Source organism: Trachypithecus francoisi, unplaced genomic scaffold (assembly GCF_009764315.1).
Source record: "Trachypithecus francoisi isolate TF-2019V2 unplaced genomic scaffold, Tfra_2.0 Lachesis_group13, whole genome shotgun sequence".
Lineage (NCBI taxonomy): Eukaryota > Metazoa > Chordata > Mammalia > Primates > Cercopithecidae > Trachypithecus > Trachypithecus francoisi.
The window spans coordinates 64680845-64707942 of NW_022681458.1; the positions used below are offsets into that span (position 1 = coordinate 64680845).

A 27098-nucleotide genomic window follows, 5' to 3' on the forward strand; every position below is an offset into this window, starting at 1 on the left:
TTCTGTGGGGTCGGTGGTGATATCCCTTTTATCATTTTTTATTGCATCTACTTGATTCTTCTCTCTTTTCTTCTTTATTAGTCTTGCTAGTGGTCTATCAATTTTGTTGATCTTTTCAAAAAACCAGCTCCTGGATTCATTGATTTTTTGGAGGGTTTTTTGTGTCTCTATCTCCTTCAGTTCTGCTCTGATCTTAGTTATTTCTTGCCTTCTGCTAGCTTTGGAATGTGTTTGCTCTTGCCTCTCTAGTTCTTTTAATTGTGATGTTAGAGTGTCAATTTTAGATCTTTCCTGCTTTCTCTTGTGGGCATTTAGTGCTCTAAATTTCCCTCTACACACTGCTTTAAATGTGTCCCAGAGATTCTGGTATGTTGTATCTTTGTTCTCATTGGTTTCAAAGAACATCTTTATTTCTGCCTTCATTTCGTTATGTACCCAGTAGTCATTCAGGAGCAGGTTGTTCAGTTTCCATGTAGTTGAGCAGTTTTGATTGAGTTTCTTAGTCCTGAGTTCTAGTTTGATTGCACTGTGGTCTGAGAGACAAGTTTGTTACAATTTCTGTTCCTTTACATTTGCTGAGGAGTGCTTTACTTCCAACTATGTGGTCAATTTTGGAATAAGTGCGATGTGGTGCTGAGAAGAATGTATATTCTGTTGATTTGGGGTGGAGAGTTCTGTAGATGTCTATTAGGTTCGCTTGGTGCAGAGTTGAATTCAATTCCTGGATATCCTTGTTAACTTGCTGTCTCATTGATCTGTCTAATGTTGACAGTGGGGTGTTCAAGTCTCCCATTATTATTGTATGGCAGTCTAAGTCTCTCTGTAAGTCTCTAAGGACTTGTTTTATGAATCTAGGTGCTCCTGTATTGGGTGCATATATATTTAGGATAGTTAGCTCTTCCTGATGAATTGATCCCTTTATCATTATGTAATGGCCTTCTTCGTCTCTTTTGATCTTTGATGGTTTAAAGTCTGTTTTATCAGAGACTAGGATTGCAACCCCTGCTTTTTTTTGTTCTCCATTTGCTTGGTAGATCTTTCTCCATTCCTTTATTTTGAGCCTATGTATGTCTCTGCATGTGAGATGGGTCTCCTGAATACAGCAAACTGATGGGTCTTGACTCTTTATCCAATTTGCCAGTCTGTGTCTTTTAATTGGACCATTTAGTCCATTTACATTTAAGGTTAATATTGTTATGTGTGAACCTGATCCTGTGATTATGATATTAGTTGGTTATTTTGCTCGTTAGTTGATGCAGTTTCTTCCTAGGGTCAATGGTCTTTACATTTTGGCATGTATTTGCAATGGCTGGTACCGGTTGTTCCTTTCCATATTTGGTGCTTCCTTCAGGATCTCTCGTAGGGCAGGCCTGGTGGTAACAAAATCTCTAAGCATTTGCTTGTCTCTCAAGGATTTTATTTCTCCTTCACTTATGAAACTTAAGTTTGGCTGGATATGAAATTCTGGGTTGAAAATTCTTTTCTTTAAGAATGTTGAATATTGTCCCCTACTCTCTTCTGGCTTGTAGAGTTTCTGCCGAGAGATCTGCTGTTAGTCTGATGGGCTTCCCTTTGTGGGTAACCCAACCTTTCTCTCTGGCTGCCCTTAATATTTTTTCCTTCATTTCAACTTTGGTGAATCTGACAATTATGTGTCTTGGAGTTGCTCTTCTCGAGGAGTATCTTCGTAGCGTTCTCTGTATTTCCTGAATTTGAATGTTGGCCTGCCTTACTAGGTTGGGGAAGTTCTCCTGGATGATATCCTGCACAGTGTTTTCCAACTTCGTTCCTTTTTCCCCATCACTTTCAGGCACACCAATCAGACGTAGATTTGGTCTTTTCACATAATCCCATATTTCTTGGAGGCTTTGTTCTCTCTCACCACTCCTATTCAACATAGTGTTGGAAGTTCTGGCTAGGGCAATTAGGCAAAAGAAAGAAATAAAGGGTATTCAGTTAGGAAAAGAAGAAGTCAAATTGTCCCTGTTTGCAGATGACATGATTGTATATTTAGAAAACCCCATCGTCTCAGCCCAAAATCTCCTTAAGCTGATAAGCAACTGCAGCAAAGTCTCAGGATACAAAATCAATGTGCAAAAATCATAAGCATTCTTATACACCAGTAACAGACAGAGAGCCAAATCATGAATGAACTCCCATTCACAATAGCTTCAAAGAGAATAAAATACCTAGGAATCCAACTTACAAGGGACACAAAGGACCTCTTCAAGGAGAACTACAAGCCACTACTCAGTGAAATAAAAGAGGACACAAACAAATGGAAGAACATACCATGCTCATGGATAGGAAGAATCAATATCGTGAAAATGGCCATATTGCCCAAGGTAATTTATAGATTCCATGCCATTAAGCTACCAATGACTTTCTTCACAGAATTGGAAAAAACTGCTTTAAAGTTCATATGAAACCAAAAAAGAGCCTGCATTGCCAGCACAATCCTAAGCCAAAAGAACAAAGCTGGAGGCATCACGCGACCTGACTTCAAACTATACTACAAGGCAACAGTAACCAAAACACCATGGTACTGGTACCAAAACAGAGATATAGACCAATGGAACAGAACAGAGCCCTCAGAAATAATACCACACATCTACAGCCATCTGATCTTTGACAAACCTGACAAAAACAAGAAATGGGGAAAGGATTTCCTATTTAATAAATGCTGCTGGGAAAATTGGCTAGCCATAAGTAGAAAGCTGACACTGGATCCTTTCCTTACACCTTATATAAAAATCAATTCAAGATGGCTTAGAGACTTAAATGTTACACCTAAAACCATAAAAACCCTAGAAGAAAACCTAGGTAATACCATTCAGGACATAGGCATGGGCAAGGACTTCATGTTTAAAACACCAAAAGCAACGGCAACAAAAGCCAAAATTGACAAATGAGATCTAATTAAACCAAAAAGCTTCTGCACAGCAAAAGAAACTACCATCAGAGTGAACAGGCAACCTACAGAATGGGAGAAAATTTTTGCAATCTACTCATCTAACAAAAGGCTAACATCCAGAACTTACAAAGAACTCAAATTTACAAGAAAAAAACAAACAACCCCATCAAAAAGTGGGCAAAGGATATGAACAGACACTTCTCAAAAGCAGACATTCATACAGCCAACAGACACATGAAAAAATGCTCATCCTCACTCGCCATCAGAGAAATGCAAATGAAAACCACAATGGGATACCATCTCACACCAGTTAGAATGGCAATCATTAAAAAGTCAGGAAACAACAGGTGCTGGAGAGGAAGTGGAGAAGTAGGAACGCTTTTACACTGTTGGTGGGACTGTAAACTAGTTCAACCATTGTGGAAAACAGTGTGGCGACTCCTCAAGGATCTAGAACTAGAAATGCCATTTGACCCAGCCATCCCATTACTGGGTATATACCCAAAGGATTATAAATCATGCTGCTATAAAGACACATGCACACGTATGTTTATTGCGGCACTATTCACAATAGCAAAGACTTGGAATCAACCCAAATGTCCATCAGTGACAGACTGGATTAAGAAAATGTGGCACATATACACCATGGAACACTATGCAGCCATAAAAAAGGATGAGTTTGCATCCTTTGTAGGGACATGGATGCAGCTGGAAACCATCATTTTCATCAAACTATCGCAAGAACAGAAAACCAAACACGGCATGTTCTCACTTATAGGTGGGAATTGAACAATGAGATCACTTGGACACAGGAAGGGGAACATCACACACCGGGGCCTATTGTGGGGAGGGGGGAGTGGGGAGGGATAGCATTAGGGGATATACCTAATGTAAATGACAAGTTAATGGGTGCAGCACACCAACATGGCACATGTATACGTATGTAACAAAACTGCACGTTGTGCACATGTACCCTAGAACTTATACTAAAAAAAAAAAATGGGGGGGGGAAGATCTTGGTTCTAGATAGGTCAACAAGGTAATAATCTGTGTCCTCTAGACAGTGAGCCTTCTTGCACATTATCATGCAACACTTTAAACTTCAACAAGAATTTCAATCTTCCCTCAATATCCCCATTGTAAGTTTTTCAGCTCTAGTTGCCAGAATAAAAATGTGACCTTGTGATATAATAAGATATTAATCAGTGTGCTAATTCTTGGCAGTGTGATAATGTAAAGTGGCTTAAAGACGAGATTTGAGAACACAGAAACCTGTTAACAAGAACATTAAGAAAAGGAACCCACATGCATACTGGTAAGCCACTCCACAGAGTAACCACGTACTAAGCTTTCATAAGTAATGCCAATTCTATGACCCAACTATACAACTCCTGGGTATATATTGCCGATGAAATTCATATACAATTCCATAAGGGAACACATTTGATATATCCCCTGGAGCATTGTTTCTAAGAGTAGCTGGAGGCATCACTAAAGAAGCAGATAAGTGGAAAATGCATTCTATGAAATATTAATGCAGTAATCAAAAGCAGTAAGTTGAATAGATATGCATACAGAAACATGAAGAAATGTTTAAGACAGTGGTAAACACAAAGGAGAAACAATAAAATCCATAGTAAAACAGCATTTAAGGGAATCAAAAATATACACACTAAATAACACAGCATATTTCACAAAACACAAAATATTATATATAATATATCCAGATATATTATATATAATACATTCATCATATATGTATATTACATACATTATACACACACACACACAAAACACACAAGAACCTTCATAGGCACCCATGGGATAGGCAGATGAAATTAAGAATCAGAGATGGAGGAAAATTAGAGGCCTCACACAAACACCATACATTAAAATGTATGTTACCACAACTCTCTGAATCTGAGGCAAATATGCTGCTCAGCCTTTGAATCTCAGTGCAGTTTCTCTCTGTTCTGAGAAAATAATTCTTTCTTCCATATATATGCAGAACTTTCATGACGGTTTATTATAAAATCTACTGGGCTTCTTACCAATAGCTACAAATATTTTTGAATGATAGAATTCCATTATGAATTAAACAGCTTCAACTATATGGTAAACCAAATATACATTTAACTACCTACAGTCAACTTTTTATAGTCCACAAGAAACTAGCACTCTAAAAAACTTCTTAAGGCCAAGCACAATGATTCACAGCTGTAATCCCACCACTTTGAGAGGCCAAGGTGGGAGGATAACTTGAGCCTTGAAGTTCAAAATAAGCCTGGGCAACACAGTGGGACCCCCAATTCTCAAAAATAAAATAAAATAAAATAAAATAAAAGCCAGGTATGGTGGTGCAAGCCTGTAATCCCAGCTACTACAAGGCCAAGGCAGAAGGATCCCTTGAGCTCAAGAGTTCAAGGTTGTAGTGAGCCACGATTGCCACTGCACTCCAGCCTGGGTGACAGAGTGAGGCCCTGTCTCAAAAAAAGAAAAGAAAAGAAACCTTTAAAAACTTGAATTCAAGGCTCAAATACTGCATCCCAAAGGTCCAATTCCTACATTTATTGTGAATAAATGAATGCAAGAAAAAGTAATATACAGGTATAAAGGGGAAAAATTGTACACAGAGGCACAGGAAAGCGGCAGGGGACAAGAAGGGCAAATAAGGTAAGGGCAACTTTACCACACATTGACAGAATACTCTGGGCAGTCACTAATCACTCCCACACTTCTGTCACACACTATACCATAATCTACCAATTAGAAACTCATTACTGTTTGAATGATGCATTTGAAAATGGAAATACACACTATTAGTGATTCATACATTTAGTAGTGTATGCTACAAATATTTTGTGGTAGGACAGGTGTGTACCCACATATCCACTCACACAAGCTTGGTACCTGCCATTCTGAAAGCCTGGAAAGAACAACCATCCTATCCTTTACCCTCAGGTGTTCGTCTACATAATGAGGAAAACAATCCAAATCTGCATCAGGAGGTTGTCATAGCAAAGGACAAAGAGAAAAGGACGTATCCTTCACTTGGACTCTTGTGTTCCCTGGACTGTGCTTTAAATTTCATGATTTGTTCCCTTCACTGTCCACTTGTAATCTAATCAATGTGGCAATTCTGGCAACCAACCCCAGACTTTCTCTACCACCAACTGGGAAAAATGCCAATTCACTTTCACTGCTCACTCCATGCTTGCTAGTAATTAAAAAAGGAATTGCATCACAAGTTTATTATACTGACCAACCCATAAGTGACCAAAGCCATTTCCAGTAGAGCCTTGAATTTCTGTAGAAACTATAAAACTGAACACAAAGAAAATACGAATGTCTCCAAAAATCTATATGCTATTTTAGCATTGAAACCAAGCCCAAGTTCCCTTCCCCAGCTGTCCTTTGGGAACAGACCAACAATACCCTCGGCATGACTCTAAAAATGCCAAGACTGAAATCCATACCGACTTGATGTACACAGTATTCTTGTTGTAAACTGTAGCTGTTGGGCAACCTCCTTTGGGTCCCCTCTCATTGTAGGGGAGCTCTGTTTTCACTCTATTAAAATCTTGCAACTGCACACTCTTCTGGTCCACGTTTGTTATGGCTCGAGCCGAGCTTTCGCTCACCGTCCACCACTGCTGTTTGCCGCCATCGCAGACCCGCCACTGACTTCCACCCCTCCAGATCCAGCAGGGTGTTTGCTGTGCTCCTGATCCAGCGAGGTGTCCATTGCTGCTCTTGATCAGGCTAAAGGCTTGCCATTGTTTCTGCACGGCTCAGTGCCCAGATTCATTCTAATCGAGCTGAACACTACTCGCTGGGTTCCACGATTCTCTTCCATGACCCACAGCTTCTAATAGAGCTATAACACTTACCGCATGGCCCAAGATTCCATTCCTTGGAAATCCATGAGGCCAAGAACCCCAGGTCAGAGAACAAGAGGCTTGTTGCCATTTTGGAAGTGGCCCACCACCATCCTGGGAGCTCTAGAAGCAATGACCCCCAGGTAACATTTTGGCAACCACGAAGGGACTCTCCAAAGCAGTGAGTAATACTGAACCTCTTTCACTTGCTATGCTATCCTATCCTTCCTTAGAATCAGAGGAAAATACCGGGCACCTGTTGGCCAGTTAAAAAAAACAATTAGCGTGGCCACCAGACTTAAGACTCAGGTGTGAGGCTGTCTGGGAAAAGGCTTTCTAACAACCCCCAACCCTTCTGGGTTGGGAGTGTTGATCTGCCTGGAACCAGCTTCTGCTTTCAATTTTCCTGGGGAAGCCAAGGGCCGACTAGAGGCAGAAAGTGGTCATCCCAAACTTCTGGCGTTAGCCGGTTGAGATCTTGGTGCAGCCAGGAGTCTCTACTCAACAGTCGCCCATGTGTGCACCCCACCTCTCCTTCTGACCCATTCCTCCTAGGTCCTGACCACGACTTTCTTGAAAGTATAGCCCCAAAATTCTCCTTACCTCTGAATCTACTTCCTCCAATCCCTGCCTCCTAGATACTAACGGTTCAGACTTTCATTTCCTCTCCCATGTATTAGAGCAAGCTGTATCTCCAAAGGGATCTAAGGAAGCTCTATGCTGTGTCCTTAGGCATCTAGGCTATGAACCCAGGGAGTCTTGTCCCTGGTGTCCCTCCCAATTTAGGCATATAGCTCTCGACATGAGCAGTTATATGGGACCCATTCCCCAACACCCTTGCCAGGGCCCCAAGCTTGTAAATGGCTAGGAGGACTGCTCTCCCGTTGTGTAAGATGCTCTCCTCCCCCGATTTCTACCCAGCTTACCCCTCTGCAATACAATCTCCAAGCCTTGGCTCCTTGGCCAGGGCCTTAGAACTGATGACCCAGCACTTTAACAACTGGAACTGGGTCTACAACAACATAATTGATCAGGATAAAAGCAAATTAAGTCAAGGAGAGAAGAGAGAGAGAGAGAGAGACAAATTAAAATAGTTTTACGCTGCTGGGGTCATCGAAAAGGAAAGGAAAGGGAAATAGAAGTGAACCGCCAAGCGGATATTGAAGCCAAAAGGGCCACAAAGCAGGACCCTCTGTTAGAAATGCTTATAGAAGGACACCTAGTATGGGGTAATCCCCTCTGGGAAACCAAGCTCCAATACTCGGCAGGAGAAATAGAATGGGGAACCTCACGAGGACAAGTTTCCTCCCCTTGGGATAGCTAGCCACTGAAGAAGGAAAAATACTTTTGCCTGCAGCTAACCAATGGAAATTACTTAAAACCCCTCACCAAACCTTCCGTTTAGGCATTGATAACATCCATCAGATGGCCAAATCATTATTTACTGGACCAGGCTGTTTAAAAACTATCAAGCAGACAGTCAAGGCCTGTGAAGTGTGCCAAAGAAATAATCCCCTGCACTTCAGGCCATACATTTCAATTCCTGTATCTTTAACCTCCTTGTTAATTTTGTCTCTTCCAGAATCAAAGGTGTAAAACTATAAATGGTTCTTCAAACGGAGCCTCAGATGCAGTCCACAACTAGGATCTACTGTGGACCACTGGACCGGCCTACTGGCCCATGCTCCAATGTTGATGACATCGAAGGCACCCCTCCCGAGGAAATCTCAACTACAAAACCCCTACTACACCCAAATGCAACAGGAAGCAGTTAAGCATGGTCGTCAACTAAACTCTCCAACACTTGGGTTTTCCTGCTGAGAGGCGGACTGCCAGACAGAACTAGGCTGGATTTCCTGGGCTGACTAAGAATCCCTAAGCCTAGCTGGGAAGGTGACCACACTCATCTTTAAACACAGGGCTTGTAACTCAGCTCACACCCAACCAATCAGGTAGTAAAGAGGGCTCACTAAAATACAAATTAGGCTAAAGCAGGAGGTAAAAAAATAGTCAAATCATATTTCACCTGAGATCACAGGGAGAGGGACAATGATTGGGATATAAACCCCAGGCATTCGAGCAGGGAGTGGCAGCCCCCTTTGGGTCTCCTCCCATTGTATGGGCTCTGTTTGCACTCTATTAAATCTTGCAACTGAAAAAAAAGAAAACAAAACAGTAGTTGTTGGGTTTTTTAGGTCTGTTTTACTTAAAATAATGACACAATAATATCAGCAGTAGGCCGGGCGCGGTGGCTCAAGCCTGTAATCCCAGCACTTTGGGAGGCCGAGACGGGCGGATCACGAGGTCAGGAGATCGAGACCATCCTGGCTAACATGGTGAAACCCCGTCTCTACTAAAAAATACAAAAAACTAGCCGGGCGACATGGCGGGCGCCTGTAGTCCCAGCTGCTTGGGAGGCTGAGGCAGGAGAATGGCGTAAACCCAGGAGGCGGAGCTTGCAGTGAGCTGAGACCCGGCCACTGCACTCCAGCCTGGGCGGCAGAGCGAGACTCTGTCTCAAAAAAAAAAAAAAATAATAATAATAATAATAATAATATCAGCAGTAGTCCCTTCTACTTTAAGTGACAGGTAGTTGGGATTGCTATCTTTGCTTCTGGTAAACCCATGGAAAAAATGAACCCCATAAAGTTTGGGGGAAGAGAAGAAAGCATTAAAAGCAGGACCCAATCACAACAGAGGTTCTCAAACTTCCTGGGAGTATAAAAATCACCTCGGGTACTTATTTTAAAGGCAGAGTCCTGGATGCCACCCTAGACCCAGCCCATGATTAAAATTTCTGGCAGTGGGGCCTCAGAATCTTTACTTTGGACAAGCACCCTCAGGAAATTCTGATGAGGGTCATCCACAGACCACACTTGGGTAAGCACTACCTTAAGACATGAGAAAAAGTTAAGAATAGAAGACTCATCTGTTGAACAACCACAAAGGAATACAAAGCTTTAATGTAAATGGTTTACAATTAAGTTGATCTCACCCAAACCTTACCAAAATCAGGAGACTGGAATTGAGAGAGAGAAATAGAAAGGAAAAACTTCAAACTCACTTCACAGTAGGAGAGGATGGCCTTGAGTAGAATTCCACAAGAAAACAATGGGCAGCAAGAGGGCAAAGTGGCGGCACTCACCATGTGGAAGACGGGAAAGAGATAACAGGAAATGGAAATGTGATTACATGACAGAGGAGGTGGCATAAACCTATACCCAAATCTTACAAAAGACTATCTGGAAGGGGAAATGAGGGCTATATAGAGATCATGTTTTTTGACGCAAATTTTAGGAAGTTTGATCCACTATGGAACTTTGCCTAGTTCATACATGCTAAAAGTCTTAAAAAGTATAAGAATTAAAACAATTATTTATCAAATAACTTTCCTTTAGCACCAGAATATATTTATTCTAATTCCAATGTGTAGCCACCAAGGCCACATATCACACAGAAGCAAGCAATGGTGAGCCATGACTACTAACAGTCACGGAGAAGAGTTTCAAACCAGAAATAGCACAACAGTGAACAAACATCATGTGTGATACTGACAATCAGCCTAAAATACAGTACGAGAAACTGCTGATGCTCTACACTTTTTGGGTTCTTCCCTTCCTTCCTAATGCGTAAGGTGACATTTACTAGAAATTTGTTTTCTCGCCAGGCACAGTGGCTTGTGCCTATAATCCCAGTGACTCAGGAGACTGAGGTGGGAGAACCACCTGAGGCCAGGAATTCAAGACCAGCCTGGGCAACACTTCAAGAGCCTGCTCCAAATTTTTTTTTTTTTAATAACCAGGCATGGTGGCACATGCCTATAGTCCCAGCTACTCAGGACAATGGTTTTTGAGCCCAGGAGTTCAAGGTTACAGTGAGTTATGATCACACCACTGCACTCCAACCTGGGTGACAAAGCAAAACACCATCTCTTAAAAAAAAAAAAAAGGAAATTTGTTTTCTCTATTAAAATGTCATTATTGCCACTGAGTACCTCCTACTTCTTGCTGTGCTTCCACCTTCAGAAACCGATATAGTTTGAATATTTGTCCCTGCCCAAATATCATGCTAAATTGTAGTCCTCAGGACTTGAGGTGTGGGGCCTGGTGGGAAGTGTTTGGGTCATGGGGGCAGATCCCTCAAGGTTTGGGGCTGTCTTTACAACAGTGAGTTCTCACGAGATCTGGTCGTTTAGAAATGTGTGGCACTTCCCCCTCCCACACCTAGCCTCAACTCTTGCTCCTACTTTTGCTGTATGAAGTGCCTGCTCCCACTTCATCTTCTGCCATGATTGTAAGCTTCCTGATGTCTTCCCAGAAGCTGATGCCAGAGTTATGTTTTCTGAACAGCCTGCAGAACCGTAAATTAATTAAACCTCTTTATAAATTATCCAGTCTCAGGTATTTCTTTACAGCAATGCAAAAATGGTCTAATATAGAAACTATTTTAGCACTCTATTCTTATTACTCCTTTCTATGTAGTTTACTGCAATAATGACAGTATTGCATAATACTGTAAAGCTAAGGGCTTTACAATCATTATCTTATTTCCTTCTCACTTTAATCCTGTGATGTAGGTTTCATTATCCCTATTTAAAACATGAAAAAACTGGTACAGAAAGATTCGGTAACTCGTCCCCAGTCACATGAAGAGTGTATGATACAGCTAGGATTTAAACCATGGCTGCCTGGCTCCAACACTCCTAACTACCAAGCAAAGATTTCAGTATACTCAATGATTGCCACACAAGGAGTACAAATTATTACAAGAGCTCAGTGGTGTTCATCTCTAGCTGAAAGAACCCTTCATTGTCGAGGCATTTAAACTTTCCCTTCTTTGGAAGATGGTAAAATTTCAAGTCAAACAGAGGAAGAAATCACAAGGATTTTCCCGTCTAATAAGCAGCATAAAATTGGCTGAAGCATATAAGCACATTCAAGAAGTCACAGAGAACAGCTGAAAGCCTTGAATGCCAAATATGAGATTGAGTATTATTACTTCAATAATCAATAGAGAACAATAGAATCAAAACAGTATTTTCCATGTTCATTGCTTCTACCAAAAGTCAAAATCTAGCAGTGTGTACTTTAAAACTTCGTTGACTCTCCAATGTGGATGAAATCCCAATTCTTTAACATAGCAGCACTCTACATTTTCACCTTCTTTAACAGCTGTTCCCAGACACATTAAGTTACCACAATTCCTTACACACAACATGCCCTCTTACATCTTCCTGTATATATCCCGTCTAAAATGCCCTTCTTTCCCTGGAGGCAACCAGTCTAAAAGTCACTTCTTTTTTTTTTTTTTGAGACGGAGTCTGGCTCTGTCGCCCAGGCTGGAGTGCAGTGGCCGGATCTCAGCTCACTGCAAGCTCCGCCTCCCGGGTTCCCACCATTCTCCTGCCTCAGCCTCCTAAGTAGCTGGGACTACAGGCGCCCGCCACCACACCCGGCTAGTTTTTTGTATTCTTTAGTAGAGACGGGGTTTCACCGTATTAGCCAGGATGGTCTCGATCTCCTGACCTTGTGACCTGCCCGTCTCGGCCTCCCAAAGTGCTGGGATTACAGGCTTGAGCCACCGCGCCCGGCCTAAAAGTCACTTCTATAAAGCCTTTTCCTATCTTCTTCAAGAATTTATGGCTCTTTCTTCTGTATACAATGACTACAGCTACATCATATCTTTTATATATCTATCTATATTTCTCCACTGACTGTCAATCATTTTTGCAATGTTAGAATGTAGCACAGCACAAGCAGGCAGCAAGTACTGACACTTTCCCTGAACAAAGATTGGTCTGGGCCAGGCGAGGTGGCTCACGCCTGTAATCCCAGCACTTTGGGAGGCCAAGGCAAGTGGATCAAGAGGTCAGGAGATCGAGACCATGGAGAAACCCCATCTCTACTAAAAATACAAAAATTAGCTGGGCGTGGTGGCAGGCACCTGCAGTCCCAGCTACTTGGGAGGCTGAGGCAGAAGAATGGCGTGAACCTGGGAAACGGAGCTTCAGTGAGCTGAGATTGTGCCACTGCACTCCAGCCTGGGTGACAGAGCGAGACTCCGTCTCAAAAAAAAAAAAAAAAAAAAAGATTGGTCTGGTAATAGAATGAAGAATCGTTTAAAGGCAGGAAACAAAAGAAAGGGAGACCAGGCTAGCTGTGAGACAATTAAGATTTCATCTAGGCTGGTGGCAATGAGAGAAAAGCAAAGTATCTTGAGAGTCGATAATACAGTCCATCTGGTTTGCAGTCCATCTGATTTGTCAATGAACCGAATGAGGGATGGGGGATGGAGCTCGGCAAGGACTCACGACTGAGATGTTGTTGGACTTGGGTGCCTAAATAATGGTGGAAGTGAAGAGAAACAGTGAAGCACTGAGACTGAAGACTAAAATAATGACCTTATTCATGAATGCTGAGTTGGAGAAACCAGCAAGATACTCAGATAGAAATACCCAATAATTAAAAATGTAAAAATGAGAGTTGAGAGTTAGAGATATTAACTTAAAAGTTTCCCCAACAGTGGTTAAAAGCTATTACAGTTCAAGTAGATGAAATTATTACAGAAGAAAATGCAGAAGAAATGACTAAAAAGTAATCTTAGTGATTTTTAGGCCTAAGAAGAGAAGTCAGTAAAACCATGGTCAGAAAGCTAGGAAGGCAGGGAAAAAAAAAACCAGAACAGTGCAATAATATGGGAGCTAAGAAGAGATAAGAACATCTACCAGGTACCGGAACTGGTTAAGAGGCTAAAAGTTTTATAATTAGGTTATTCATGGCTGCTAAAGCCTTTTCAAAAGAGTAATATGTGCGGAAAATTTCAAAATGTTATCTGAGCATGCTTTTAAGCAGCAGCAAAAATCAACAAAGAGAAAGACTGATGACTCGAGGAAAATAAATAGAATAACTCATGGAGCAAGATTATGGAGAAGGAATCATCAAAAACAATGAACAGACAATCTGGTTGTATCATCTTTAAATGCATGATAGCCAGAGCTGGTTCAGTTCATTTAGCTGCCTGGGCAGCTACCTACGTCCTATGACTACCACCACTTCTTTCCAGGCAATAACTGATTATAGCAATGTAAACATGTAACCCAGGATTGGAAACAAGGGGTTCAATTATTCTCTGCTATTGGCTGAATTCCTGGAGGAGTGGGGCAGACGTATTTTACCACTTGGACAGAAAAGCAGAAAAAGCTGATCCACTTAGAGAAGTCTGCAGCAAATAGTAGCAAGAAGTGATACTAGCAAGAAACCTGATGGCTTTCTGGTTCTTGGCTCTAATTCCATCCGGAGGCCAAGCTCCATTCTTACCCTTGGGTTCTTTGGCACCCCTGTACTCTTAGAATAAATTTCCCTTTTCTGCTTTAACCTAGCTCAAATTAACACTTATAACAAATATCCCTAATTAGTATACACATCAAAATATGAGAATTTTTTTTTAAGTTACCAATTGTATAAAATCTGAGTGCAGGCATGGCAAACTAGAATGTACTTTCTGAAAATAATGGCAGATGGCAGGTATGAACTTGGAAATAAAATCAAAATTAGAATAGCAGTCTAATAGTTGTGAAGCCAAAAATAATTTGTGAAGGCAAAACAAATACTATCTGGAAATCAAAACCAACTGATATAAAAGAAAAAAGCAGAACCTTTTTGAAGGAGATTTAACTTCAAAAATGAAACTACCAATTTACTTTAAAATGCATCAAAATAAAATAGATTAATATTAGATGGAGAAAATAATGGATTAATGAATGGATATATGACAAATGCATCCAAAATAAAATAGATTAATATTAGGTGGAAAAAAGAATGGATTAATGGATATACGACAAGCACAGTAACATGTTAACAGCAGAATCTAGGTGGATGGTACACAAATGAATATTGTGAAGTTAATTCTGCAACACATTTAAATATATGCAAAATGTTGGGGATGGGGGGGCAGGGAATGAAAACTGCTGACACCATAATCCTTACATTATATCACCTTATATAACAAGATTTGCCTGAACAGTAAATAGGAGCCATCTGAATAAGCATGGAATGTACATTATTTACTGATAGCAATAAATGGTTTAAACTGATACATCTAAGCCAGTTGTCTTAGCTTTTCCTCTTCTCATCACCCCCATAGACCCAGGCAGGGTTAAGCACACTATTCCTTAGGTTCCCTGTGGTCATGTTTTGGTTTCCCCCTTTGAGACTCAGGCTAGAACATCTAATTTCCTTTTATCTAAATTTCTAGAAAGCTGTTTCCCTAAATTATAAGATATAAACCTGCTCAAATATGATGTAGTCTTTCTCCAAAGATTCTGATTATTTTCAATTTTTTATTACTGGTCAGAATTAAGTCCAAACAAGCAACTGTTCCTTATTTCTGTCCATGCCCAATGAGATCAGTGAATGATGTATTCCAATGCTCTTTGACTTATTAAGGCCCTTTTTTAAAAATGTGCCTTAAGGAAATTATTAAGGATTTAACTGTAAAAAGCTTACCATAGCATTCTCTATAATGGGGAAACACTGGAAACAAATATAACACTGTCCTCATCATATAAATGGTACCTACATATAATACAATACTTCCTGAGTCACTGAAAATGATTTTACACATTATTATTTCTTGATAAGGAAAAGTATACACAAGACAGTGAGTGAAAAATCGTAATTTCAAGACATTATTATGGCATGACTTTGCACACATACGCTTATGTCTGAAAGGATCTATGCCAATGTGCTACAGCAGTTATCTCTTAATGTTAGTCTTCATTTTAATTATTATTTTCTATTTTTTCTGCAATAAAATGCATAACATTTCAGAATAACAAAATTATTTTACATTTTCTCTATAATTGTAAAGTAACTGCCAGACATCCAGCTCCTAGCAGAATGACACTTCTAAACACTATCCAGATGGCTGAAAGACCATCATTACCAGAGCAAACTGCCACACCACTTTTATAAACTTTATTACATTGCCCAGATTTTCCTACCCTAATTCTTCTGATTCTGTTCTCATCCAAATGCTCTCATCAATATTTTCACCCTCAGATTTAAGAATTTTTACATAACATCTTGACATAGAACAATACTCTCCCAATCCTTCTAGATGTTTCTTTGATATAAAATTGCCCTTCCATTGTTGTATTAGTCACCATTCCTTTCCTATACCTTACATCTTGCAGTGATAGAAGACACATCAGTCTTCCTTAGTAGACCTAAATGTCCCAGTAGGCAAAAACCATGTGTCAATAATCCTCCCCAGTGTTTAGCATATAGAAGACACAAAATAATTGCAAACCTGGGTAGATGAAGTTTCTTTTTTTCTTTTTTCTCCTTTTTTGAGACAGAGTCTTGCTCTGTCACCCAGGCTGGAGTGCAGTGGCATGATCTCGGCTCACTGCAACCTCCACCTCCCAGGTCCAAGCGACTCTCCTGCCTCAGCCTCCAGAGTAGCTGGGACTACAAGCGTGCACTACCACGCCTGGCTAATTTTTGTGTTTTTAGTAGATATGGGGTTTCATCATGTTAGTCAGGCTGGTCTTGAACTCCTAACCTCAGGTGATCGCCACCTCAGCCTCCCAAAGTGCTGGGATTACAGGCGCGAGCCAACGCAGCCAGTCGGTAGACGAAGTTTCAAATGGATGAGGTGGCTGGAGAGTACCTAGGTGATTTAAATGAATTCAAGGCTCTAGACCCACATATTATATCCTATGACACTTAGCACTTAACTGTATGATTTAAAGTTACTCTTCATAACTTGAGAAATCATGGGGAAAAGGTAACAGGAGATAGATCAATGTTCCCCCCAGTTCTCAAAAGTAAAAAGAAAAGATCCCCAAAACAAGAGACTCTGAAACATGGTATCAATCAACAAGCAAAGGTCCTCCAGACAATGGCACAAGAAAAGGTGTAAAAGCTGAAAAATGTGGCATGAATAAGAGATCCTGTCTAGAACAGTAGAAGAGTTAGGTAAATCAGAAGCTGAAGTTTAAAAGGTACATATTTTAAACAGCGGTTAGAGGTGAGGGGATATGAATTGAGTCCAGCTACACCAGTCTCCTTGTGGCTTTCCTGATATGCCACATGTGCATTTCCTCTTAGGATATTTGCACATACTATTCCTCTGCCTAGAACACTCATCTGCCTGGATATCCATATGACTAAACTCATCTCCTTAAAATATCTGCTCAAATGTCATGTTTTCACTGACATCCTACTTAAAATTTGAACCCTACCTTCTTACCCTCTCTACTTTTTCTTTTTTCTACAGTACTTATCACCTTCTAAAATACTTAATAATTTACTTATTTACTATATTTAATTATCTGTTTCACCCATTGGAATGTAAGTTTCAAGAAAATAAAAATCTTTCTCCATTTTGTTCACTGACATAGCCCAAGTGCTTAGAACGTAAGTGACCAATAAATATTTGTTTAATGCACAAAATGAATGTGAAAGATTGTGAAGGAAAAAATGAACAGGACTGGGTGATAACAATATAATATCAAGGAAAAAGCTCTAAACTTGAGATTTTTTAAAAATCTGGAATCAGCCAGGCATGGTGGCTCACACCTGTAATCCCAGCACTTTGGGAGGCCAAGGCGGACAGATCACCCGAGGTCAGGAGTTTGAGACTAGCATGGTCCAACAGAGTGAAACCCCATCTCTATTAAAAATACAAAAATTAGCTGGGTGTGGTGCTGTGCGCCTGTAATCCCAGCTACATGGGAGGCTGAGGCAGGAGAATCGCTTGAACCTGGGAGGTGGAGGTTGCAGAGAGCTGAGATCGTGCCACTGCACTCCAGCCTGGGCAACGAGCGAGATTCTGTCTCAAAAAAAAAAATTAAAATTAAAAAATCTAGATTCAAATTTAAGCTTTACCACTCAGTAGCTAGAAACTGACTAATATATTTTTCTGGCAAGTATCTAGGAATTTCCTAATCTGTGAAATGGGCAATTGTGAGGATCAGATTACACAAACATGTATGAGAGCAGCAGAGTGACTGCAGAATTAATTATTAATTTGAATAAATTCAAAAGAAAGTTCGATCTTAAAAGAACAAAAAGAAATTAAAGTTAGGGATTGAAGGATGTGACTGTGGGACTAGTGTTAATACTATGAGATATGAGAAAGCCCAGATAAATAAATTCTAGAGAATGAGAAAGAAGATAATGAGTTAGGTTTCCACCTATACCTGTACTGGACAGCATGGTATATCACTAGCCACATGTGCCTATTTAAATTAAAATTAAACAAAATTTAAAAGTCAGCTCCATAGTGGCTATGATACTGGATAATGCAGATTACAGAACATTTCTATCACAGAAAGCTCTACTGGATAGTGTTGACCTACAAAATTTGAGTTGACAGCAAAATATCCACTCCATAGTATATGTGACTAAAGTGATAAGAGAATTCAAGTAGGTGTCATTTTAATATTCCTTAGGGTGGATTCCTATACAGTTAGTTCAAGCACCTTTAGAAAAAATGTAAAACCCAACTAGTAATCAATCTGAGTTGGAAATGCGAACTTCTGTGAACATAGCAAATTAAATAGTTCACATTACTTGATTCTAAGGTCCTGGGATACCTGAGCATTTCCCTGCTTATAGGATGAGGTCTCTGACACAGTAACTATAAATAGAATTTGGAGAGTCCCACTGAAGTCAACAACAAGGATCTGGTCAGCATCCTGGCCAAATCTCTGATTAGTAATTTCAAACATGCTGGCAAAAACAAATGTTATACGCAATCATATAACAGTTTTCTTAGTGAATGACAAGATGATATCTACCCCTCCGAATCTCACCCAGGAGGCAAAACTCTCTCATCAAAAGTAACTGCAGTTATGAATGGTAGCAGTTTTCTTTAATGAGTAAGCATACTTCAACTACTGAAAGATCCAGAATTAAATATATAAATGCTTAAGAGAACCAAAGACAGATGTTAATGTTTTTTAAAAACTACACAAAAATTGATATTTTATATATTTACAAAACTTAAGAGAATCTAGTCTTTAAGAATGACTGACTTGTAACTCAAATTTAAGATGTGTAATTAATAGATCTGGACTTACGATTTTAAGCTGAAATCTTATAAGCTCATAAATAATATGTGAACACTGCAAGGTCACTTTGTTTAAAAATCCAATTATATTTATTTATAAAAATGATTTAGTACCTGGGAGCATTCTGTTTATTACCTCAGACAATTGATGTACTTAAGAAAAGTAAATATATTAACTTCTAAACACTATTTTAATTACTTTAACCTCTTCCTATGCAGTAATATCTATAAAAACACTAGTTTGATATGTACTTCATATTAAAACAAGTAATTATTTGAACCAAAAGTAATCACCACCTAACTGTTCATCAACAACAGAATGGATAAATTGTGGTATATATCTACCCAATGGAATACTATGCATCAATAAGGATAAACAAAATGTGACTAGATGCAACATGGATGAATATCACAAACATAATACTGAGGGAAAGAAGCCAAACACAAAAAAGTACACACTGTATGATTCCATTTATATAAAGTTCAAACAGGCAAATCTATATGTTGGAAGTCAAGGTAGTGGTTATCCTGGTGGAAGGAGCCACTGGGATGAGCACAAAGAGGGCTTCCTAGAGTACTGGTAATGCTGTTTCTTAATCTAAATACAGATAAAACAGATGTGCTCATTCTGCAAAAATTAATTATGCCATAAGTTCTCTTTCTACTGTTTGGGTAGCATGTGTTAGGCTCTACACTTGCAGAGGAGGCCTTCTATGGTACACTGCCTGTGATGGAGTCTAATTCAGGGTAAATATTAGGTAGTACAGATCTAAGCCACGATCTCCAACCAGCATTATCAGTAACAAAGCTAACGTTTTTACCTCTCTGTCTGCATCCTGTGTCTTATCTCTCAGTTGATTCTGAGCTGAGATGTTGGGACAGGGATATGACAAAATATTACCCCTAAGACCCAACAAGTAAAGAGAGCACTAATAGGCAGAGGACTATTAATACTTTACGCTACAAGGGTAGACTCTAGTCATGATCCTTTGATTTGATTTAGGGTTGAAATTAACATACTAATCGGATTAACAGCAGAATTTATCTTCTCAATAATAAGGAAATAAAATCAAAAGGAGTAATATTTGCTTAGCACTTGCTTTTAAAGTGTTCCATAAAGTATCTCATCTGACCAAAACAGTAATCCATTTCTCTGCGGCCTAAAAATGGATCACTTAATTTATTCTCAGGCATTTTTATTAAGTGACCACAAGGGTAGATGGCTCTATAGTAACTTCCCAACATAAAAAAGTCTATATGGAGAAGGTCTGGTCCATCTTAAAAGGCAATCTATAGAAACATGCTAACAAATAACCACAGCGATTAAATCTTCAGTTTCTTGTTCATTCACAGTCCAAAGACAGTTTGCACATAGGCAGTAAACCCTCCATGACCTATTCTCTTTCCTCCTTTCTTCTCTGATCTTGAGTCTTCCCCATTCTTCCTAATTCCCTTTTATTCCAAACACTGCCTTCTTCCACAAGTTAAATGGCAAAATTCACTCACAAAAGTAAACTGGCTGGTCTATCTTTTTAAACCACTCATTACATTTCCTTAAATTACGAACTTCATTTTGACAGAATGACGTTTTATAATTTATTCAGTAAGTACAACATAAACTAATGCCTTCTTAACTATATGACAAAGTATTTGATCATGATCTACTTAATCACAAAAGCTTTGAAACTTGGCATGACAAAGAGAGCAACATGATGAATAGTAAGTAGATAATATCTCCCTGGGAACATTAGGTGAGGTAATCCAGCATAGAGGAAAGAACATGGACTCTGGAGCAAGAACAGAGTTGAAATGCCATCTCTTTCATTTCATAAATGCAAGGCCTTAGATAAATTAACTTCTCTAAGCCTCTAGTCCCTCAACTGTAACATACATATAGTATCACTCACTTTTCAGAGCTGTTTTGTGAGATTTAAATGACATAATGTACATAAGCTTTAGCATGGTTCCTGTCATATTAGGACTTATTCAATTAAAACTCCTACTACTACTATCACTAGAATTCCTAGCTAGGAATCCAAAATAGAGTAAATATTTCATTCAACATGAACTACAAAAATAAGCTCGAATTTTGCCAAACGATGTTAAATTTTAAGCCAGGTCACATGTGCAAATAACCTTTGCTGCGGAACTGTATCAGCTCTTACAGGCTTCAGGATAGTCTCTTGGAAAATAATTACAACAGGTTAACTCAGCTGTATTCCTTCTGGAAAAAGCTACCAAAGCTTCCGGCAGATGTTAAATAATACTTTTTTGTTTTGTTTTTTGAGACACAGTCTCACTCTGTCATCCAGGCTGGAGTATGATGATACAATCTCAGCTCACTGCAACCTCTGCCTCCCAGGCTCAAAGCAATCCTCCCGCCTCAGCCTCCCAAGAAGCTGAAACCACAGGCCCATACCACCACATTCAGCTAATTCTTTTTGTATTTTTGTAGAGATGGGGTCTCACCATCTTACCCAGGCTGGTCTTGAACTCCTGGGCTCAAGTGATTTGCCTGTCTGGGCCTCCCAAAGTGCTGGGATTACAGGTGTGAGTCACCATGCCCGACCTTAATATACTGCTTTTTATTAAAATGGCATTTGTGACATTATAAACGAGTAAACTAAACAATTAGTGGCATTCTTAATCAGACATTCTTTTGACCTGAACATTTATAATCTCTGTAAAAACTGCCATTGAGCAGTTCTGACTAATGCAAACTACAATGAGGTTGGAGCCAAAGTTATAACTGGGAAAGAGGTTAGCAATGTGGAGGAATGAAAGTTAACATGGGATTTTTTCTTCTCTTTTTCGTAAGATCACAAGAGCCAAAAAAAAAAAAAAAAACCTGAAAAAAATCCAAAATCAAGATATAAAAGTGTTACATATGTAATTGACATTTACTATGATTTTTAAGGATCTAAATTGCACTTAGAAGCAAAGTCAAAAGAAAAACTGTACATGGGTAACATGCACTTAAGGAAAAAAGGAGGATCCAAAAGTAAACTGTTACTTCAATACTCCGCTCAGCAACTTCAAATGAAAACATATGTTCCGGGATAGAGTAATTGGAGCCAGCCAGTCCTGGTGGCTCATGCCTGTAATCCCAGCACTTTGAGAGTCTGAGGTGGGTGGATCACTAGGTCAGGGGTTCTAGACCAGCCTGGCCAAGATGGTGAAACCCCATTTCTACTAAAAATACAAAACTTAGCTGGGCACAGCGCCTGAATCCCAGCTACTGGGGAGGCTAAGACAGGAGAATCGCTTGAACCTGGGAGGCAGGAGGTTGCAGTGAGCTGAGATCGCGCCACTGCACTCTAGCCTGGGAGACAGAGCAAGACTCCACATCAAAAAACAAAACAAAAAAAGAAAAGAAAAGAAAAGAAAATTGGAGTCGACTTCATAGAAGATCATGTGATAAGTAAACAGCAGGTTTTGTTAGGTCAGCCCTCTGAAATGTCCACATTCCTCTGGACTGTGTCATCCCTTTTCTATTGTCATTCAGTCTCCAAACTCCTGTGGCATTAATTTAGTCACAGAGTTTTAAAGTGTGATTAAACTTTAACGGTGTCACCTAATGAACTAACTTCTAAAACTCTCACACACATCATTTCCTCCCTATTTTCATTGCCATCATCTTAGTTTAATTCTTCATTATTTCTCACCTATTGTGTTACAACAGCCTCCTCTAACTGATCTATGTCCATCCTTACCGTTCTCCAATCCATTCTTAACATTGTAGCTGGAGTGACTTCTCTCAAATCCAAACCCAAACCCAATCTGATCATGTCTGTTCCCAGCTTAATTCCTTCAAGGGTTCTCTATCACCAAGCCCCTTCAGCTGCTTCATTTTTCTTTATATTTATCACTACCTGACATACTGTATTACTTGTTTGTTCACTGTCTCCACTCCAGCTAGAATATAAGTTCCATAGAGCAGAGTTTTTGTTCACTGCTACATTTTACAAGCATGAATGAATGCATGAACGAATGGACTGATAACCCACAAGCCAAAGACCTCCATGACCTGCCACTGCCCTCCTTTCATTTTATTCTCACCTCTACCAATACTAAATCATCTAGTTATGTAAACACGATATGCACTTTCATGCCCCCTTGCTTTGCCATATGCTGTTTCCTTTGCCTGGAATATAAACTCTCAAACTATCATCAACATTTTAAAACCTTCTCCAGAAAGCTTCCTCTGACCACCCCCACCCACCCACCCCCATATAGAGTCTTTCCTTTATGCTACATTTGTACCTGTATCTACAGTGGCTCTAATCAAACTGCACTTTGTCTTTCACTTCCTAGACTGTGAAGTCTTTGAGGCTGAAGACTACTTATTCCTCTCTTTACCTCCAATGCCTAGGACAGGACCTTCACAAAGCAGCTACTCTATAAATGTTGAAACATACGCATGACTATTCTGTAACAGGAATGAAAATATGGCATTTCAAGAAGTCACTACTCCAGGCCATGATGAATTTAAGTATAACCAACCATGTGATAAAACAATTACAACCAATGCCATCATCCAAGGTAACAAAAGGGAAAGACTAATAACAAATCACAAAATTATTCCAAAATAATTGACATATAGGCATACTCACACCTTATTAGATATATACTGTGGTTCCTTCTTCCTCCATCATTTGTCTTCCCTTTAGGCTGGATTCTGTAGCTGGCAACTGGAGGCCCAGCTAAGCAGGCAGTAGAAGGGAGACTTGGGTTCCTCATGAACAATCTTTCAAGTATATCACCTTCTGTGGAAGCTTTTGATGTGTCATCTAAGTTTCTGTGTTCCCTCATATTTTGATAAAAAATCTCAAAGTACCAGTACAAGACTAGATTTTACCATGAGCCGTCTAACCCTGAACCAAAGACCAGAGCTTCCAACCACCTATAACCTATGCAATAAATGGGTTACAATTGTGCCTCAACTATCGATGCCTTCAGTCCTTGGAGCAGCCACACAGGGCATCCCTGACCAGTCACTTTCAACTACAGGAAGACTCATCCATCATCTTGGTGTGCCTTACAAACACTACTATTTTTTCTTTGAACACTGTAAACCAAGCCATTAAATCTAACCATAAGGAAAACCTGCCCTCCTTACTTGGTTCTAAGAGTGTGAATCTGCATAGAATGTACAATCACACACATGCATACAAATGAGTAGACATAAATGTACATGAAACCATTTAGAAAAGTTTTAAATCCAATGACAGCTATTAATAATATAACCTCAAGTGAAGCCAGGAGACGAGATGAAATCCTTTATTCCTCCCCTCCCCACCACTCAGTAACCAAGTTATGGAAAATTTACCTCCTAACATTTTCTCAATTAAGTTGCCTACTCCCAAAAATTTGCCTTAGTTCAGAATCCCAGCATTTCTCCCTATGATAATAGTCTCCTAGTCTCTCTGCCTTTGGACACAGTGAAAATTGCAGCTACCATTCTTTGAAAGGTTATGTGACAGGCATTGCACTAAACACTTGATCATTTAACTCTATTTTTTTCAATTCTCACAGCAACAGTGCAAAACAGGATTACTGTTCCCGTTTTCATAAATGAGGGGGACTGAAACTCTGAGAGGTTAAGTGATTTGCCGAAGATAATACATACAGTTGAAACTGTGTAGTGGAAATTCAAATCCAGGTCTATATTCCCAGCCATTATATTGCCAAAATGCTCAACTGTCTTCAATTCGCTCCCAGTGTGACCTTTATTAAAGGTAAATCTAATCGTGTATTGCCCCACGTAAAATCCGGTAAATAAGATTCACCTTTTCAGTCTTCGTCCCACGTCATTCTCACACTCTGCTGCTACACTTAAGTCGCAGCAGTTCCCTAATTTGTCTTTAACTTTTTTGACTATGAACATACTATTTATATGCCACGAAAAATTTTCCCCTTTGGTAAACTATTACTAATGCAAACATCCAAAATTTACTCAATCTTTACTTTGGAACATCTTTGCACTAACAAACACCAACCTAAATCTGGATTAAATGACCAGGTGCTATCGTTCTCAGTTAAGTTTCTCATAACGCTGTATTATAATTTTACCTACTAAGCTATTCCTTCCTTAAGAGTAAATACTGTATTTTTAAATTTCTGTATTGCTGGCACAGTGTGTATTTTGTAAAGACTCATGTATGTTGAATTAATTCAGCAGAAGCAAGTATAGCTTAGGAACTTGGCCATTAAGTCAATTTGATGTGCTTTCGAATTCTAATCTGTCACACAGCTATCTGCTAAGCCTCCAGCAGACTTAATTTTAATTTATCCATCTGTAAAATGGAAGAAACCCGCACATACCTCATAGCATGGGAAGAAACAAAGATTTAGCACAACCTTTGGCACACTTAAAAGTACACTTTAAACATTAGCTACATATTTTTTTCACTCTCGGCTTATGCACGGTGACAAAGCCACACGTCAGAAAATAGCTTCTCCTAATAGCTTTCATCAGAGATTAAGGAGATCGAGACCATCCTGGCTAACACGGTGAAACCCTGACTCTACTAAAAATACAAAAAAAAAAAAAAAAGAAGAAGAAGAAGAAGAACATTTCTCCAAAAAAATCTAAAGTCAAGATCTCTTACAAACATCCCCCATCGGTAGACCCTTGTCATTTAGCTTCTGGTTACACACAGCTCAGTAGCTATACCACCACCTTAAACCACTAGCTAATGTTTGCAGTTTATGGTTTCTTACCATTCATCGGTTTCCTCCCTCAAAGTCAACACATCTTGCTGCTAAGCAAGCGGAACTTACCCCACAGATACCAGTCAGCACCTTTTTCCAGGGCACCATCAGTTTCCCCCACAGCAGCCTTTCGCGAATTAGAGAGATCCCTATGATCTATCATCTAGTACAAACTTAAATCTCCTCGGAGCAAAATAGAACCTCTGCTACCCATTCCAAGACCTCAGTACCCAAACTATTACTTCAAGATAAAAAGAATGAATTCCTGCCACTAAAAGCTCAGGAAAAAGGAACCCTTTAAATCCTCCTCCAATTAGAGTTCTTCAAGTCTGTTTCCCTCACATAGTGACCAAAATCCATCATCCCATCCCGCCACCTTCCTGACAGAATCCAGGGTCTAGTCTACTCTCTCGAAAGAGAGGTGGGTCCCTACTTTCAGGGACCGGGATGCCTTCCGCCCACCCGTGTCACTTCCTTTCCCACCTCGCCTGCCCTCCTTCAGCGCAGGCCCGGCCTGGTCCCTCGCTGCTAACTCCTTCCACACCCCGCTACTCACCGTTTCTTTGGGATGGTGCCGGACTCCTGCGCGGCGGGAGTGGCCGTGGGCGCCGCCGTGGCCGCCGACGCGGCTCTCCGCGCTTTGCACTCATTGGTACTCAGAGCCTCCCGGGGCCGGCCCAGCAGATGGCCGGAGAGAACCCGCAGCCTCCGCCCGTGGCGGTCCGGGTCCAGGTCCCGGTCCACTGCAGACCCGTAGCTCGCGCCCGCGCCCGCGCCCGAGCCCGTCCCACCCGCTGCAGCCGCCGCCTCCGCCATGGCTACCGCCTTGTGCCGCCGCCCGGAACCGCTGGGCGCGGGTGAAAGGTCACTCATAGCGGCGCCCGGCGCGACCATTCGCTGCGGCGCATCCCGGCAGCCACCGCGGCGACTTGGCGGCGGGTGCCATGCGCCTAGAGCTTCACGTTCTCTGCCCCCACCCACCGCGCCATCGCTCCCCGGTCTCGCCTTGGGAAGCGCGCACCTGCCAAGCAGGTGAGTTCGAGCTGACTCCAGGTTAGCTCAGCCCGGGCCAGCTGGACCAAGAGCCAAACCACGTCTGCCCTCGAGATGTCCTAGAACCCTGGGTGGTGTCCTTGGGTGTGGCCTGGGGGCCTTCGAGGGCAGATCCCTTGGAGCACGAGAAGTGAGCAGTGCTACTGGACCTGATGGATCCAGCGGCATCCTTTTCCTGAAAGAGAGTCTAATGTTCCACCTGTGCTCTTCCTCCCTGCGGGGTCACCAAAGTAACTCAAAGCTGACCATCATTGCCTGTAACCATTAGAGCAAATAACTCTATCATTTTCTTATTTCTCACCACTTATTTCGTGCCTGGCACTGTGTTTAATGCTAGATCACAAGTAAGTACAGAAAGTGAGTTGCAACTTCAGTTCTGTTTTCATTCATTACTGGATCCTAATCCCTTCCTAACTCTAACAGAGACAAAGTTTCTTATTGGTACAGATAAAAATTACCCA

General features: G+C 40.5%; 1 protein-coding gene across 1 annotated transcript in view; it reads right to left on the minus strand.

Moving 5' to 3' along the window:
- The window catches only part of AGPS (alkylglycerone phosphate synthase), a 158962-nt gene extending 132421 nt beyond the window's left edge, over nucleotides 1-26541 (minus strand). The window contains exon 1 of the mRNA XM_033231031.1: nucleotides 26141-26541. Coding sequence (XP_033086922.1) covers nucleotides 26141-26478 — 338 coding nt within the window. The 5' untranslated portion in view covers nucleotides 26479-26541. The remainder of the gene's footprint in view (nucleotides 1-26140) is intronic.
- Between the last annotated feature and the right edge of the window lie 557 nt (nucleotides 26542-27098).